Raw genomic sequence first — 13,509 nt, 5'->3', positions numbered from 1 at the left:
TTTTCAACAAGTAAGAGAGAACACTCTTGAAAAATATAGAAAGTCTCAGTAAAGAAACAAAAGCTATAAAGAAGAACCAAGTGGAAATGTTAGAAATGAAAAAATTCAACAAGTAAAATAAAAAATTCACTGGATGGACTCAATAACAGAATGGAGATGACAGAGGAAAGAGTCTGTTAATTTAGAAATAAATCAATAGAAATTATCCAGTCTGAACAACAGACAGAGAAAAGATTGAAAAGAAAACGAATAGAACTATAGGGGCCTGTAGGACAAGAACGAAAGGTCTAACCTTCAAATCATCCCAGTTCCAGAAGGAGAGGAGAAAATGTGGAGCAGAAAAATCTTTAAAGAAATAATGGCTGAAAGGCTGGTTAATTATTAGAAGGCAATCAATGTAATCTACTACATTAGCTTTGAAGAAGAAGCTTGAAGAAGAAAAAACACGATCATGTCAATTGATGTAGAAAATGCATTTGAAAAATCTTAACATGTATTCATGATAAAACTCTCAGAAAACTAGGAATAGAAAGGAATTCCCTCCACCTTATAAAGGGCATCTACAAAAACCTACAGCTAACATTTTACATAATGGTGAAAGACTGAATGCTTTCCACTTAAGATCAAGAACAAGGCAAGGATGTTCTCTTTCACCATTCCCATTCAACCTTTTTGTTTGTTTGTTTTTGGTGAGGAAGATTTGCCCTGAGCTAACATATGTGCCAGTCTTCTACTTTGTATATGGGATGCCACCACAGCATGGCTTGATGAGTGGTGCATATGTACTCACTTGGGCTCTGAACCCACGAATGCCAGGCCACAGAAGCGGAGCAGGTAAACTTAACCACTATGCCATGGGACCAGCCCCCTCATTCAACCTTTTGAATAGCTCAACCTGGAAGTCCTAGCTAGTGCAATAAGTCAAGAAAAATAAATAAAAGGCATACACATTGGAAGGGAAGAAATAAACTCTCCCTATTCAGAGACAACATGATTACCTATGTAGAAAATCCCAAGGAATACACATACATACACACACACACACGCACGCATGCACATCCATGAGGGTGCACACATACAACATACACTCTAGAACAAATCATTGAGTTTAGCCAGATTTCAGGATACAAGGGCAATACACAAAAATCAATTATATTTCTCTATGCTAGCAATGAACAATTAGAAACTGAAATTTAAAAAAAAAAATATCATTTACAACAGTTCAAAAAAAACCCAGATATAAATCTAACAAACCATATGTAGGATCTAAATGCCAAAAACTACAAAATGTTGATGAAAGAATGCAAAGAAGTCCTAAGTAAATGGAAAGTATGGCTATCTTGACTTCAAGGATTGGAAGGCAAAAAATAGTTAGGATTGATTTATAACAATTTCAATCAAAATCCCAGCAGGAAATTTAATAGACAGAATTAAGCCAATCCTCAAATTTATATAGAAAGGCAAAGGAAATAGAATAGTCGAAACATTTTTGAAAGAGAAGAATAAAGTCGGAAGATTCACGCTAACTGATTTTAAGACTCACTACACTACAAAGCTATAGTAATCAAGATGGTGTAGTGTTGGCAAAGGCACGGATGTATTGATCAACGGAACAGAATTGGCATCAAGAAACAGATTCCCACAGATACACTCAGCTGGTTTCTGACAAATGTGCAAAGGCAATTCAATGGAGAAAGGATAATCTTTCTGACAGGTGGTGCTGAAACAATTGGACATCTACATGTATAAAAATGAACCTTAGCCTAAATCTTACCTGTTATAGAAAAATCAACTCAAAATGAGTCAGAGATGGAAGTATAAAACATAAAAGTATAGGGGCCGGCCCTGTGGTGTAGTGGTTAAGTCTGGCATGCTTTGCTTCGGCGGCCTGGGTTCGCCGGTTCGGATCCCAAGTGTGGACCTACACCACTCGTCAGCCATGCTGTGGTGGTGACCCACAATACAAAATAGAGGAAGACTGGCACAGATGTTAGCTCAGGGCTAATCTTCCTCAAGCAAAAAAAGAGGAAGATTGGCAATGGATGTTAGCTCAGGGCGAATCTTCATCACCTAAAAAACCCCATAAAAGTATAAAACTTTTAAGAAACCACATAGGAGAAAATCTTCATGACCTAGAGTTATGCAAAGGTTCTCAGACATGTCACCCAAAGCATGATTCATAAAAGAAAAAAATGACAAATTGGACTTCATCAAAATTAAAAACTTTTGCTCTGCAAAGGGCACTGTTAAGAGAATGAAAAGTCAAGCACAAAGTGGGAGAAAATATTTGCAAATCACATATCTCACAAAGGATTTATACTCAGAATATATAACGAACTCTCAAAACTCAACTATAAGAAAACAAGCAACTCCATTTTCCCTAGAAACAGGAAAAAGGCTTGAATGTATGTTTCACCAGAGAAAATATACAGATGGAAAATAATAACATGAAAGAAAATTTCAACATCATTAGTCATTATGGAAATGAAAACGAAAACGATGAAGAAATACCATTCCACACCCATTAGAATGGCTAAAAGAAAAAGAAAAAAAAAGAAATACCAAGTGCTGGTGAGGATGTGGCATAGCTAGTACTCTTGTACATTGCCTGTGGGAATGCAAAATGGTACAGCATTCTGGAAAACAGTTTGGCAGTTTCTTATAAAGTTAAACATACACTTACCACATGAACCAGCAATCTCACTTCTATGTGTTTCTCCTGGAAAAATTAAAACTATGTTCACAAAAACCCCGGTTATCAAATGTTTATAGCAGCTCGAGTCATAACTGCCCCGAATTGAAACAACTGAACTGCCCTTCAACAGGTGAATGGAGCAACAAACCGTGGTGCCTCTCCAGAATGGATAATGCTTAGCAACAAAAACGAACAAAATACTGACAGCCACAACTTAGATGAATCTCAAAATAATTACGTTGAGTGAAAAGAAGCCAGTTTCAAAAGATTAGGTTCTGCATGATTTCGTGTATGTGGCACTCTTGAGAGAAAGAAAACTAAAGTGAGAGGAAACAGAGCACTGGTGGCCAGTAGATGGGGTAGGGAGGGCAGGAAGATAAAAGAGAGCCAGAGGGGGTATTGGGCGGTGATGAGATGGTTCTGTGTTGTTAGAGTGGTAGAAGGAACACAAATCTACGCAAGTGTTAAAAAAACTGAGGTGAAGGGAAGTAAAATAATTGGCCCTACATCTCATAGCCAGTAAGTAGCTGAGTCTGGATTTCACCCCCGCTCTCATTGCCAACCTCACTCTAAACCTCCTTCACACTCCTGGTCGCTTAAGAAAAGCAGTGGGAACTGTCAGGGAGACATTATATAACAGGACCATTGGGAAGTAAGACTAGCACTTTGATTTACATATATGACAAAAATTCTCTAAGCATAGTTTATTCTATACCCCGAGTTTGTTTGAAATTCTGGGAGATTCAGAGAAATTTAAAAGCTATGCTATTGCCCCCACCATTTTCTCAGAATCCTCCAATAGATGGTTCTTAATTTTCAATAGGATTGAATAGTTACCTCCACCATTCACACAGATGTACACTAATTCTGATTTTTCCTAAGTGAATTAGGAATCATCGTGACTTATAACACTGGACCAAGTGTTAACTAATTCCACAAACAGCAGTTTACATACTTGAAGCAAAGTGTAATCATATAAAAATTCTCTCTTCTCACACATTTGATTGTCCTGAGAAGTTATAACCAGCTCTTCCTACCTCTTCTCTTTACCTCACCGCAAGAAAAAAAAAATGTCAAAAATACACAAAGTAAATCCATTTTAGGGACTGAGACAGAAATTAAACATTAATTTTGAGTCCATTATGATTATAGCTGAATACATATCTGAAAAGATTCTACATACTGACTATGGACATTTTTCATGTAGCAAATGATATCTACTCTAAAAGCTTGAGGATGAATTTTGCCTTCCTGCTTGTGAATTATTACCATCTATTCTACTGGTTACTAGGCAGTTTTTTCACCAAAAACTTTGGCCTAAAGTATTTCTGTCTCAGCTAAGATAAAGATAAGAAGCTCAGGTCTCCAATAAAAGTGTTTTCTTGAGTGTTCTGTAATTCCTGCTCTACTGAATATATTTTCTTTAAAAAAATAATTACTGATAAATTTTGACTCATTATCTGGTAGCTTTAACGTAAAGCCTAGCTAATGCTTTCTGCACTTTTACCGTAGAGGATATTCCATACCCCAAATAAAGTCAAGAGTAACAAAAATAATTTCACCACCAACACCTTCTTTTACTTTTTAAAGAGTCCAAGTACCACTGTTGTCAGGTAACAGAAATCTTTTTATCTTTTGTCACCAGCTTGGAAGGTAGTCACACCGAAGAGGGTGGTGTGGGGGATGAGGAGGCGGGCTTACCTTCCAGCAGGTCTCTGGCCAGACCAGGTTCTGCCCCCGTGGACCGAACAAAGTCTGACAGGACTGCGTCCATATCAAGAGTCATATGATCATGTAGAAGGGCTGCCCAACACTCAGCTGAGGTGGGGTTTGGAAGCAGGCTAGAAACCATCCATCTGCAGGAAAGAAGACAGAAGGAAAAGTGATGCAAGTGGCGATATGAGCGAGAACACAGGCAGAGACCCAAGGGAGAGAGGGAACCAGTTCTGCCTGCTGTGACATATTTTTGAGCTGGTTTGGGACAACCTCCTGAGTCTTCATATAAGACGTTAAATAAAAGTCAAACTCAAACATGATCCCTCTGTATGTGTCATATGAGAGAAGGGGTCGTTACCAGCTCCAGTGCTTCCGACCTGCATTCACTTGCTGTCAATTCCAATGACAACCGATTGAAAAGAAGGTAGACTAGATAGTTTTTAAAAAATCAAAGACCTGAGTACACTTAGAGAGATTAATTTGGAGTCACTAGATTTCTAATCCTCGTCCAAGTTATACAGATATGTAACACTTTCACAATGTAATTGTGTTGCCTGCTATATCCCAATTAGTCCTTTATCAGTGAGCCAACACACCCCCTCAGCTCTCACCCCTCACTTGGCTCTTAGAAAAGACTCCATGTGAATCCAGAGTTCGCTGAAATACCAAACTTGCTGAAGATGATGACTAAACTATCTGCCATCTCTCCAAGAGTTGCCATAGTTACAGTAATAATCCAACAAAATTCATAAAGATGTCAAATTTCCTAGGAAGAATAATCCCAGTTAGAAAGATACAACGGGCATCCTGCAGCTTGACCACAGGCTGTACCAGCCAATTCTTGGAGGAAAAGCAACCAGCACATGGTATGTGAGGGTGACTCATGAACTAGTGAATCAGTGCTGGGCCACTGGTAGATAACCCACTTATGGCTGATACAGTGCTAAGGCATCCCTGTGTTTGCATACATAAGGGGTCAGCAAATTATGGCCTGTGGGACAAGTGTGTCCACCACCTGTTTTTGTAAATAAGGCTGTATTGGAACACAGCCACACCCATTCATTTACATTTCATCTATGGTTGCTTTTGCACATGGCTCAGTTGAACAGTTAAAACAGAGACCATGGGGCCCACAAAACCAAATATATTTACTATCTGGACCCTTATAGAAAGTTTGCTGAGCCCACTTTAGATGATGGAAAATTTTATAAATTTTCTTTATATACTTATATAAAATAAGTATATAATTATGCATGTAATGAATTTTACATGCTGTAGGGTGAGTTTCAATCCCATGCTACTGATGAGTGTCCTCCGTTCCTTTTTTCAGGATAACCACTTGGATGTTCTGCTCTGTGGGCTAGGTTCTGTGATGACCGCTGCTGTTTTAGAGCCAGGCACACTGGTCAAATCTGTGCCCCAGATCTGTGACACGCTGTCTACCCTCTCTGAGCCCAGTGATTGTAAGACAGGGGGAATAAGCTCATCTAAGATGCAAGACTCTCAGGATTGGGGGTCAGGTGGGGAGGTCTGTGACCTCAGAGATGTTCACTGTTACTACACCACCTTGCACACGGTTCTACTTGGGTGTAATTTTTGGTTGGTGTGGCTAGGAAATAAGAAAATTATTTGACCTGATGTATATGGTACCAATTAGGAGATCGCCTTCTTCCTTCTCTCCATGCACCGGAGAGCCTCCTCTTTTGTCACTTCCACCTGGGGGACAAATCAGAGAATAAGAGCATGTTATTCTCCTGACCTTCAGACAGAGGCTGAAGGCTTTGCTTCTTGTCACACTAGGGAGGCTGCATCTGGGGCACAGCCAACTCTCCACAGCATGCCTGCTGCTTTTCTGGGGCCTACCAGCCGGCCATCAGCTCCCACAGCCAGGGGGCTTCTGCAAGGTCTCAACTTTCCCCATTTTAGCAAGCACTTATATTTCTTTCTTTCTTTTTTTTTTTTTTTGTGAGGAGATCAGCCCTGTGCTAACATCTGCCAATCCTCCTCTTTTTTTGCTGAGGAAGACTGGCCCTGGGCTAATATCCATGCCCATCTTCCCCCACTTTACATGGGACGCCGCCACAGCATGGCTTGCCAAGCAGTGCGTCAGTGCATGCCTGGGATCCGAACCAGCGAACCCTGGGCTGCCGCAGCAGAGCATGCACCCTTAACTGCTTGCACCACCTGGCCGGCCCCACAAGCACTTATATTTCAATGAGTAGCACTTTCACAGTACAGAGCTGTTTCAAACCTTACTAGTAAACAACACACCAATACATTTAATCTTAGTTATATTTTTAATTATAGTAACATACACATAACATGAAATTTACCATATTAATCATTTTTAAGTGTACACTTCAGTGGCATTAAGTACATTCACATTGTTGTGCAACCATCACCGTCATCCATCTCCAGAACTTTTTCATCTCTCTCAACTGAAACTCTGTCCCCATTAAACACTAACTCCCATTTCCCCATACCCCTAGCCCCTGGCAACCACCATTCTACTTTCTAGGAATCTTATATAATTGAATCATATAACATTTGTCCTTTTGTTACTGCCTTATTTCGCTCAGCATAATGTCTTCAAGGTTCATCTGTGTTGTAGCACGTGTCAGAATTTCCTTGCTTTTTAAGAGTTGTCTTAGTCAATTTGGGCTGCTGTAACAAAATACCATAGACTGGTAGCTAAAACAACAGATGTTTATTTCTCACAGCTGTGGAGGCTGGAAGTCCAAGATCAAGGTGCCAGCAGATCCGGTGTCTAGTGAAGACCTGTTTCCCTGGCTCGCAGAGCACCAATTTCTTGCTGTTGAGACTGAGGACTGAGAGAATGAGCCCTAGTCTCTTCCTCTTCTCATGAGGACGCTAATCCCATCAGGGGGGCTCCATCCTCATGACCTCATCTAATCCTAATCACCTCCCAAAGGCCCTGCCTCCTAATATCATCACTTGGGGACTAGGGCTTCAACATATGGATTTTGGGGGGACACAAGTATGCAGTCCACAAAAAGCCTGAATAATATTCCATTACATACAGACCACATTTTGTTTATCCATCATCCATCAATGGTCACTTGGGTTGCACGCACCTTTGGCTATTGTGAGTAATGCAATCTCAGGTGTTTTCATATGTATACCAAGTCACCATGCTGTGACTGTTACAAGCTCCCACCAGTGTTGTAGTGCAGATTTATGCCCACAACTCCTCCTCTGTACCTTGTCCTCGATGCAGACAGAGATTAAAATGCAGGCTTAAAATGAATTTTTCACCCAAATTCATTTGCATGGCAAGATGCTTGCCACTGTGCATATCCCCTTGAAGACTTATTTCTTAATACTAATATCACCACTGCCACCAAGGCCTCATATTCCTGCACTGTGATGATACGGGAGGAGCTAGGCCAGTGGGAACGTGGGCTTCTGATCACCTTCGCTGTCCTCACCTTGCTGCCCCCTGCCACCCCTCTAAAGTGCACTGCTGGGCCCCTCAACGTGCCTTTCATGGGCCAAGGCACCCACACGGCCCAGTTCTAGTGGCGTGAGGCTCAGGGTCCTGGTTCTGCAATCTTATTTATTCCCGTGCATCTTGGCCCTTGGACAGAACTTCTCTGAGGGTCTTGTCTACCGCCCTGGGGACAGTGGTATGTCAAGCTATTCTTAGGAAAGGCAGTTCAGCATGGGGACAGGAGCTTGGCTCTGGGATCAGTCTCTCAGTGCCAAGGTGGCTCCGCCACTACTGCCTGTGTGGCCCCGGGATGCTGTTTCACCTTTCTGTGCCTCAGTTTCCTCACTGGTGGAATTAGAATAGTAGTACCTCATAGCTACTCGAAAGTTTTAAGGAGTTACTGCATGAAATGCCCTGGCCTGCATACCTGCTCAATAAACATTAGCTATTATTGAACTAGCGAATGAACTCTCAACAGAGACCCTGAGACCACCCTCGCCTAGCCAGGTCTCCACTGAGGAGCAGAACTCCTGCCACTGGAACCGCTGAGGAACTAGACTGGATAATGGAGGTGCATCGGATCCTGTATTCTCACTGCCTGTGCCCAGTCCCACTGCATTTTCAGCAGGAAGAAATACCAGTGAGCTTGCTAATTGATGATAGGTAGGCATGAACTCGAGACAGGCAGGGGCCTGTTCCCAAGAGCACCAGATACAAACCCGCCCCCCATCGCTACTCAAACATAGGTGGGGTGACCTGTACCCCCTTTGCTGGCTGAGCCTCAGTCCCTGAGTCAGGGACATATGGATGCAGAGGCCTGCAAATGCACGGTGGGAGACTGATGGAGAGTTCCAGGAGGGAGGCCTGGAGCACAGCTCCTGTATCCACCACCAAAGCCCACCTCCTGAGCCTCGGTCCCCTCCCTGCAGAATACAGGGCTTTGGCCAGGCAAGCTAAAGACTCTTTCTGTTGTAATATCCCACGGTTTGAATGTCTCAAAAAGGAGAGAAGAGCTGAGGTTTATAATTGTTACATGAAAATTGATGAAAAATGAAACTGAGAATCCTCTTCCCTTTTATTTCTATGTGTTCATGAATCTGCCATTCTTCCTCTTCTGAGCTGCCCTGTGAAAAAGACATGTGGTGGGCAGGGGTGTCTCTGTGGTTTATGCAGCAGGAAGAGTGCACATCTGAGAGGCAGCATTGCTCCCTTGAGGGCTGGAGAGATGGGTCTTAATAGGCTCTGTGGGGAGCTGCCAGCTTCCAGCTTTCTTCCCTGTGGTCACCTGTGTGCTACAAGGGGGGACTGCACCCCAGGCCCTGGCCCCAACCACCAGGACAGTGGCAACTGTCTGAGAATCAGAAGACTCACTACCCTTGTCCTGAATACCAGATACCTGGCTAGGCATTTTCCTAAAAACCACTGTTGAACATCGTCTGTATTCTTGAGTACATATTTTTATTACTTCTCTTTATGTGTGATGAGACTGAGGCTTTGAGAAGGGAAGAGCTGTGGGGACCTTGCTGAGATGTGCCCTGGTCTCCAGGTGTGGCACACTTCCTCTTGCTCCAAGAGCTGTCCTTGACCCTTTGTCTGTCCCACAGCACGGAGCCAAGGCCATGTCTGACCCCTGGGCTTGCCGCTCCCTCAGAGGGTCACCCACAAGCACATGAGCACAGAGGTCCTTCCCACGCCCTTCGCTCTGTCCACAGAAGCCTGGCCTCTTTTGGCCCCCGGCTCTCTCCCTACCAGGTCCTGACTCCTGGGAGAGTCTCTTGAACACTCCCAAATGCTCTAGGCTGTCTCTCACACTGAGAATGTTCCTAGTGCAGCTCCCCTCAGAGTCCTGCTTGGCTGTGACAAGGCTCTGTGCCTCACCCCTGTCCACCCCCGAGCCATGCTCTGTACCAGTGGTCTTCCCTTAATTCCTGTGACAATTCCTACACACCCAGACCCCCAACTAGAGGGGACAAAAGCCATTGCCATAGGCCTCCTTAAAATGCAGATCTGTCTCTCTGCCTCTCTTGTCTCTCCCTCACACACACTGACACACACACACATGCTTGTGCACTTCGGAAGCAGACAGCCTGAGGAGAGATTCATCCACTGGTGGTAAGCACATTAGGTGATTCTGATGGAGGCAGTCCTGTCCCATGCTTTGGAAAATATTGCTAAAATTGAAATCGTACTAAAAATGTACTATCCATACATCTTGCTTCACATTAGGCTTTTGTTCCTTATTAAATAGGCAAGTTAATGTCAAGTTTAAATAACCAAATAAAGCAAAGAATTATCCAGCTTCCTAGAAAGCACTCCATACATTTACTTAAAAGACCTTTGTTTTGGTAAATTAGTTTAATTAAACGTGGGCTTGGGTGTGTGACTTTGTTCCTGCTCCCTCACTGGGCTGAGCAGGGGAGGACCCTCCTCCTTAGCTCTGCCACACCCTAAGTGCCGGCCCGTGACCTGGCTGATGGCAGATGCCTGACAAACAATGTAGAATGATGGACCTATTGGGCACGGCTTACATGAGATTAAGTGAATTACAGTGTCTGTGAAAGAGCTCTGTAAACAATTAGGGTTACACAGATATTTGAGATAATCCTCTTGATACTGGGCGTCAGAGCCAGGGCCTTAGAAATTGTGATTCTCAAAGTGTGCTCCTCAGACCAGCAGTAGCAGCCTTTGGAACTTGCTAGAAATGCACACTCCCAGGCCCCACCCCAGACCTGCTGAATCAGAATCTCTGGGGGTGGGCCAAGCCATCTGGTTTTACATGTCCTTCAGGTGATTCTGCTGTGGGCTGAAGTCCCAGAACCACTAGTGTCAGAGATGTGAATTCAGCTTGTTAATGAACATCTGCAAAAGGGGTAAAAACAATGACAGGGCATTGGAGGAAACACAGTGACATTTGTTTTCCCTTATAATTGTTTTCTTTTCTTATGTTAATTCCTGCCTTCCCATTTCTCTAACCAAATTTTCATTCCCTTCCTTCTTCAGCTGAAACAGCAAATTAGCCAGATTTTCAGAACTCACACCTCCAACCAATAAACACTTCCTGCTCTGCCCACCCACTCCTGGCACCTCTTTCTGGGCTGTTCCAACTGCTGGTCCAGGCTGGTGTCCAGGCCCTGCTGAGGCTCTCCCTGGCCTCCCAGGCTTCTGCATGGCCCACATTCCCAACTGGGAGCTGCTCTCTCTGGGCACATGGGCACATTTCCCCCTGTGCACAGGCTCATGCTGGGCCTATCTCCTTGCACTGCTCTCAGACCTCAGCCCAAGGCCACCTCTGGTACCCTGGCTTGGAATCACAGAGTGTTAACGCTGGATGGGTGTTCCTGACTTAAATTCCACATTCTTCCCAATACTCGAGGTGGCTGCTTTCATTTATCATTCAAGCAATAGCATTCATTGGGCTGCTACCCTGTTTAGGCCACTGTTTAAGCACTAGGAACTCTGAGTTCCTTGGGCCCTCCCACCAGGAGCTTCCCAAGGATCAGAGAGAGAGATGCAGAAACAGGCACGGCCTTGGTCGGGACTGCTGGATTTGGGGGATCCTCAAGTGGAGGAGTTGGTCTAACCAGAGAGAGCAAAACTGCAGGACAGAGGTGTAGCAGGATAAAGACGAAAATTGCATCAAGGTCTGTTTTTCATTAACTTCTGTTTCAGTGGAGCCTAATAAAACTGGAGGGTGACAAGATGGGGAGGAGGAAGACCAGGACTGGGAGTTGGAGGCAGAGACTGATGGTCTGACCACCGGGTCAGACAGAGGGAGAGCACTGGGGGAAATGAGTGTGTAAAACTGCTCTCCACCTCCAGGGCAGCAAACAGGCTGGTCAATGCCTTGTATCTAATGTTTACCTATCCTCACAAAAGGCCAGCTGTCTGAGCACTCGAATCTGACTTCACTCTCCTTTCTGCTCTCTAGGCTTCACAGTGCCTGGCAGATAGCAGGCCCAGGACTAGGGTGAGGCAGGTGAGGTATTTGCCGAAGGTGCAAAATTTAAGAGGGAGTGAAAATCTCAGGAATCAAGATAAACAGTATTTTAGTGCTACATTTAAAAATCAAAATTAGGGGGTCGGCCCGGTGGCGCAAGCGGTTAAGTGCGCGCGCTCCACTGCGGCAGCCCGGGGTTCGCTGGTTCGGATCCCGGGCGCGCACCGACGCACTGCTTGGCAAGCCATGCTGTGGCGGCGTCCCATATAAAGTGGAGGAAGATGGGCACAGATGTTAGCCCAGGGCCGTCTTCCTCAGCTAAAAAAGAGGAGGATTGGCGGATGTTAGCACAGGGCTGATCTCCTCACAAAAAAAAAAATAAATAAAAAAATAAAAAAAAATAAAAATCAATATTAGTGCAATCTTGAACAAAATACCAACATTTTAAATGAAGGCAGGATCAGCATGACTGATTCTTCCTCTGGCCTCAGGCTTCGTATGGTGGGCAGGCACTGGCACACATCCAGAGTTTGCTCCCTGGTGCTTGGTGTCTCTAAAAAGACTCTTTAGAACATAACCACAGTACCACTATCACGCCCCAAACTAGCAATCATTCCTCAACGTCATTAATATCCAGTCAGTGTTCAAATCTCCAATGATCTCAAAAACAAAAAATTCACATATGTTTTTCAGTTTGTTTGAACCAGGATTTATATAAGGTCCATGCATTGTAACTGACTGATATGTCTTTTTTAATCTATAAGTTTTGCCTCCACCTTTCTTTTTTCTTTGTTGAAAAAGCCTGATCACTTTCCTTGTAGAGTTTTCTACCGTCTGGCTTTTCCTGATTGCTCATGTGGTGCCAGGTAATATGCGTCTCTGTACTCTGTATTTCCTGTAAATTGGTACTTGGATATGAGGGCTTGACCAAATTCAGGTTTAATTCTGGACAAAAATACATCATAGGTGGTGCCGTCTTCTTCAGTTAGGTGGTACAGAACATTTATCTTTGCTTATGGAGGTAGCAGTCATTGTTGATCACTGTCCAGACCCAGCAATTCACTCAAGGCTGCACATGTTGATAATCGTTCATTCCTTCTTCATTTATTAGCGGGAATATTCATATAAAGGGAAACTTCCACTAATATCCTATTTGGTTACCCAGCAGTAGACTTCAAACAGAAACAGCAAGAGAAAAGCTTTATTTGCCTTGTTTCAACTCACCATCTTACTAGATGAGTGGGTTCACTTGCTTCCTCCAATGGTGGTCAATTCATTTTCTTTATTTAAAGATCATTTTACACTCATAGACTTAAACATATTTGATGCATTTAAATCCATCCAATGAAGATGCAATTATCATCTGTATTGATGCTCAAATTGTCCCAATTTTGGCCAGTGAGAGCCTCTTACAGCTGGCTCCTGAGTACTGAGTCAACTTGCCTTGACCCTGGTATCCTCCATCCATCGTTTCCTTGCTATTAGGAACATCAAGATGTTTCAAGTTCATCTTGTACATTTCCTGCTCCAGAACTGGAATAAGCCATTTCTCCAAGGAACCATGAGTATTTCGTGAGAATGGCTTTTCAGGACCACAGTCTTGGTGCTTGGTGTACCCACTGCTACTGAGACAGTTATTGTTTATGGGACTTTTTAGTGGACAGAACTAAGAAATATGTGTGTTGATTTTAATACAAAATACATCTTAAG

The 13,509-nt window shown here is 43.5% G+C and overlaps 1 protein-coding gene across 1 annotated transcript in view; it reads right to left on the bottom strand.

Moving 5' to 3' along the window:
- The window catches only part of OTUD7A (OTU deubiquitinase 7A), a 394,020-nt gene that overhangs the window by 187,135 nt on the left and 193,376 nt on the right, over positions 1-13,509 (bottom strand). The window contains 2 exon segments of the mRNA XM_087428823.1: positions 4,397-4,551; positions 6,046-6,127. Coding sequence (XP_087284949.1) covers positions 4,397-4,547 — 151 coding nt within the window. The 5' untranslated portion in view covers positions 4,548-4,551; positions 6,046-6,127.

The sequence above is a fragment of the Ceratotherium simum genome, chromosome 3 (assembly GCF_057802395.1).
Source record: "Ceratotherium simum simum isolate JZ-2026a chromosome 3, ASM5780239v1, whole genome shotgun sequence".
Lineage (NCBI taxonomy): Eukaryota > Metazoa > Chordata > Mammalia > Perissodactyla > Rhinocerotidae > Ceratotherium > Ceratotherium simum.
Note: the sequence above shows the minus strand (reverse complement) of the source record. Positions and strands in the feature narration are given on the sequence as shown.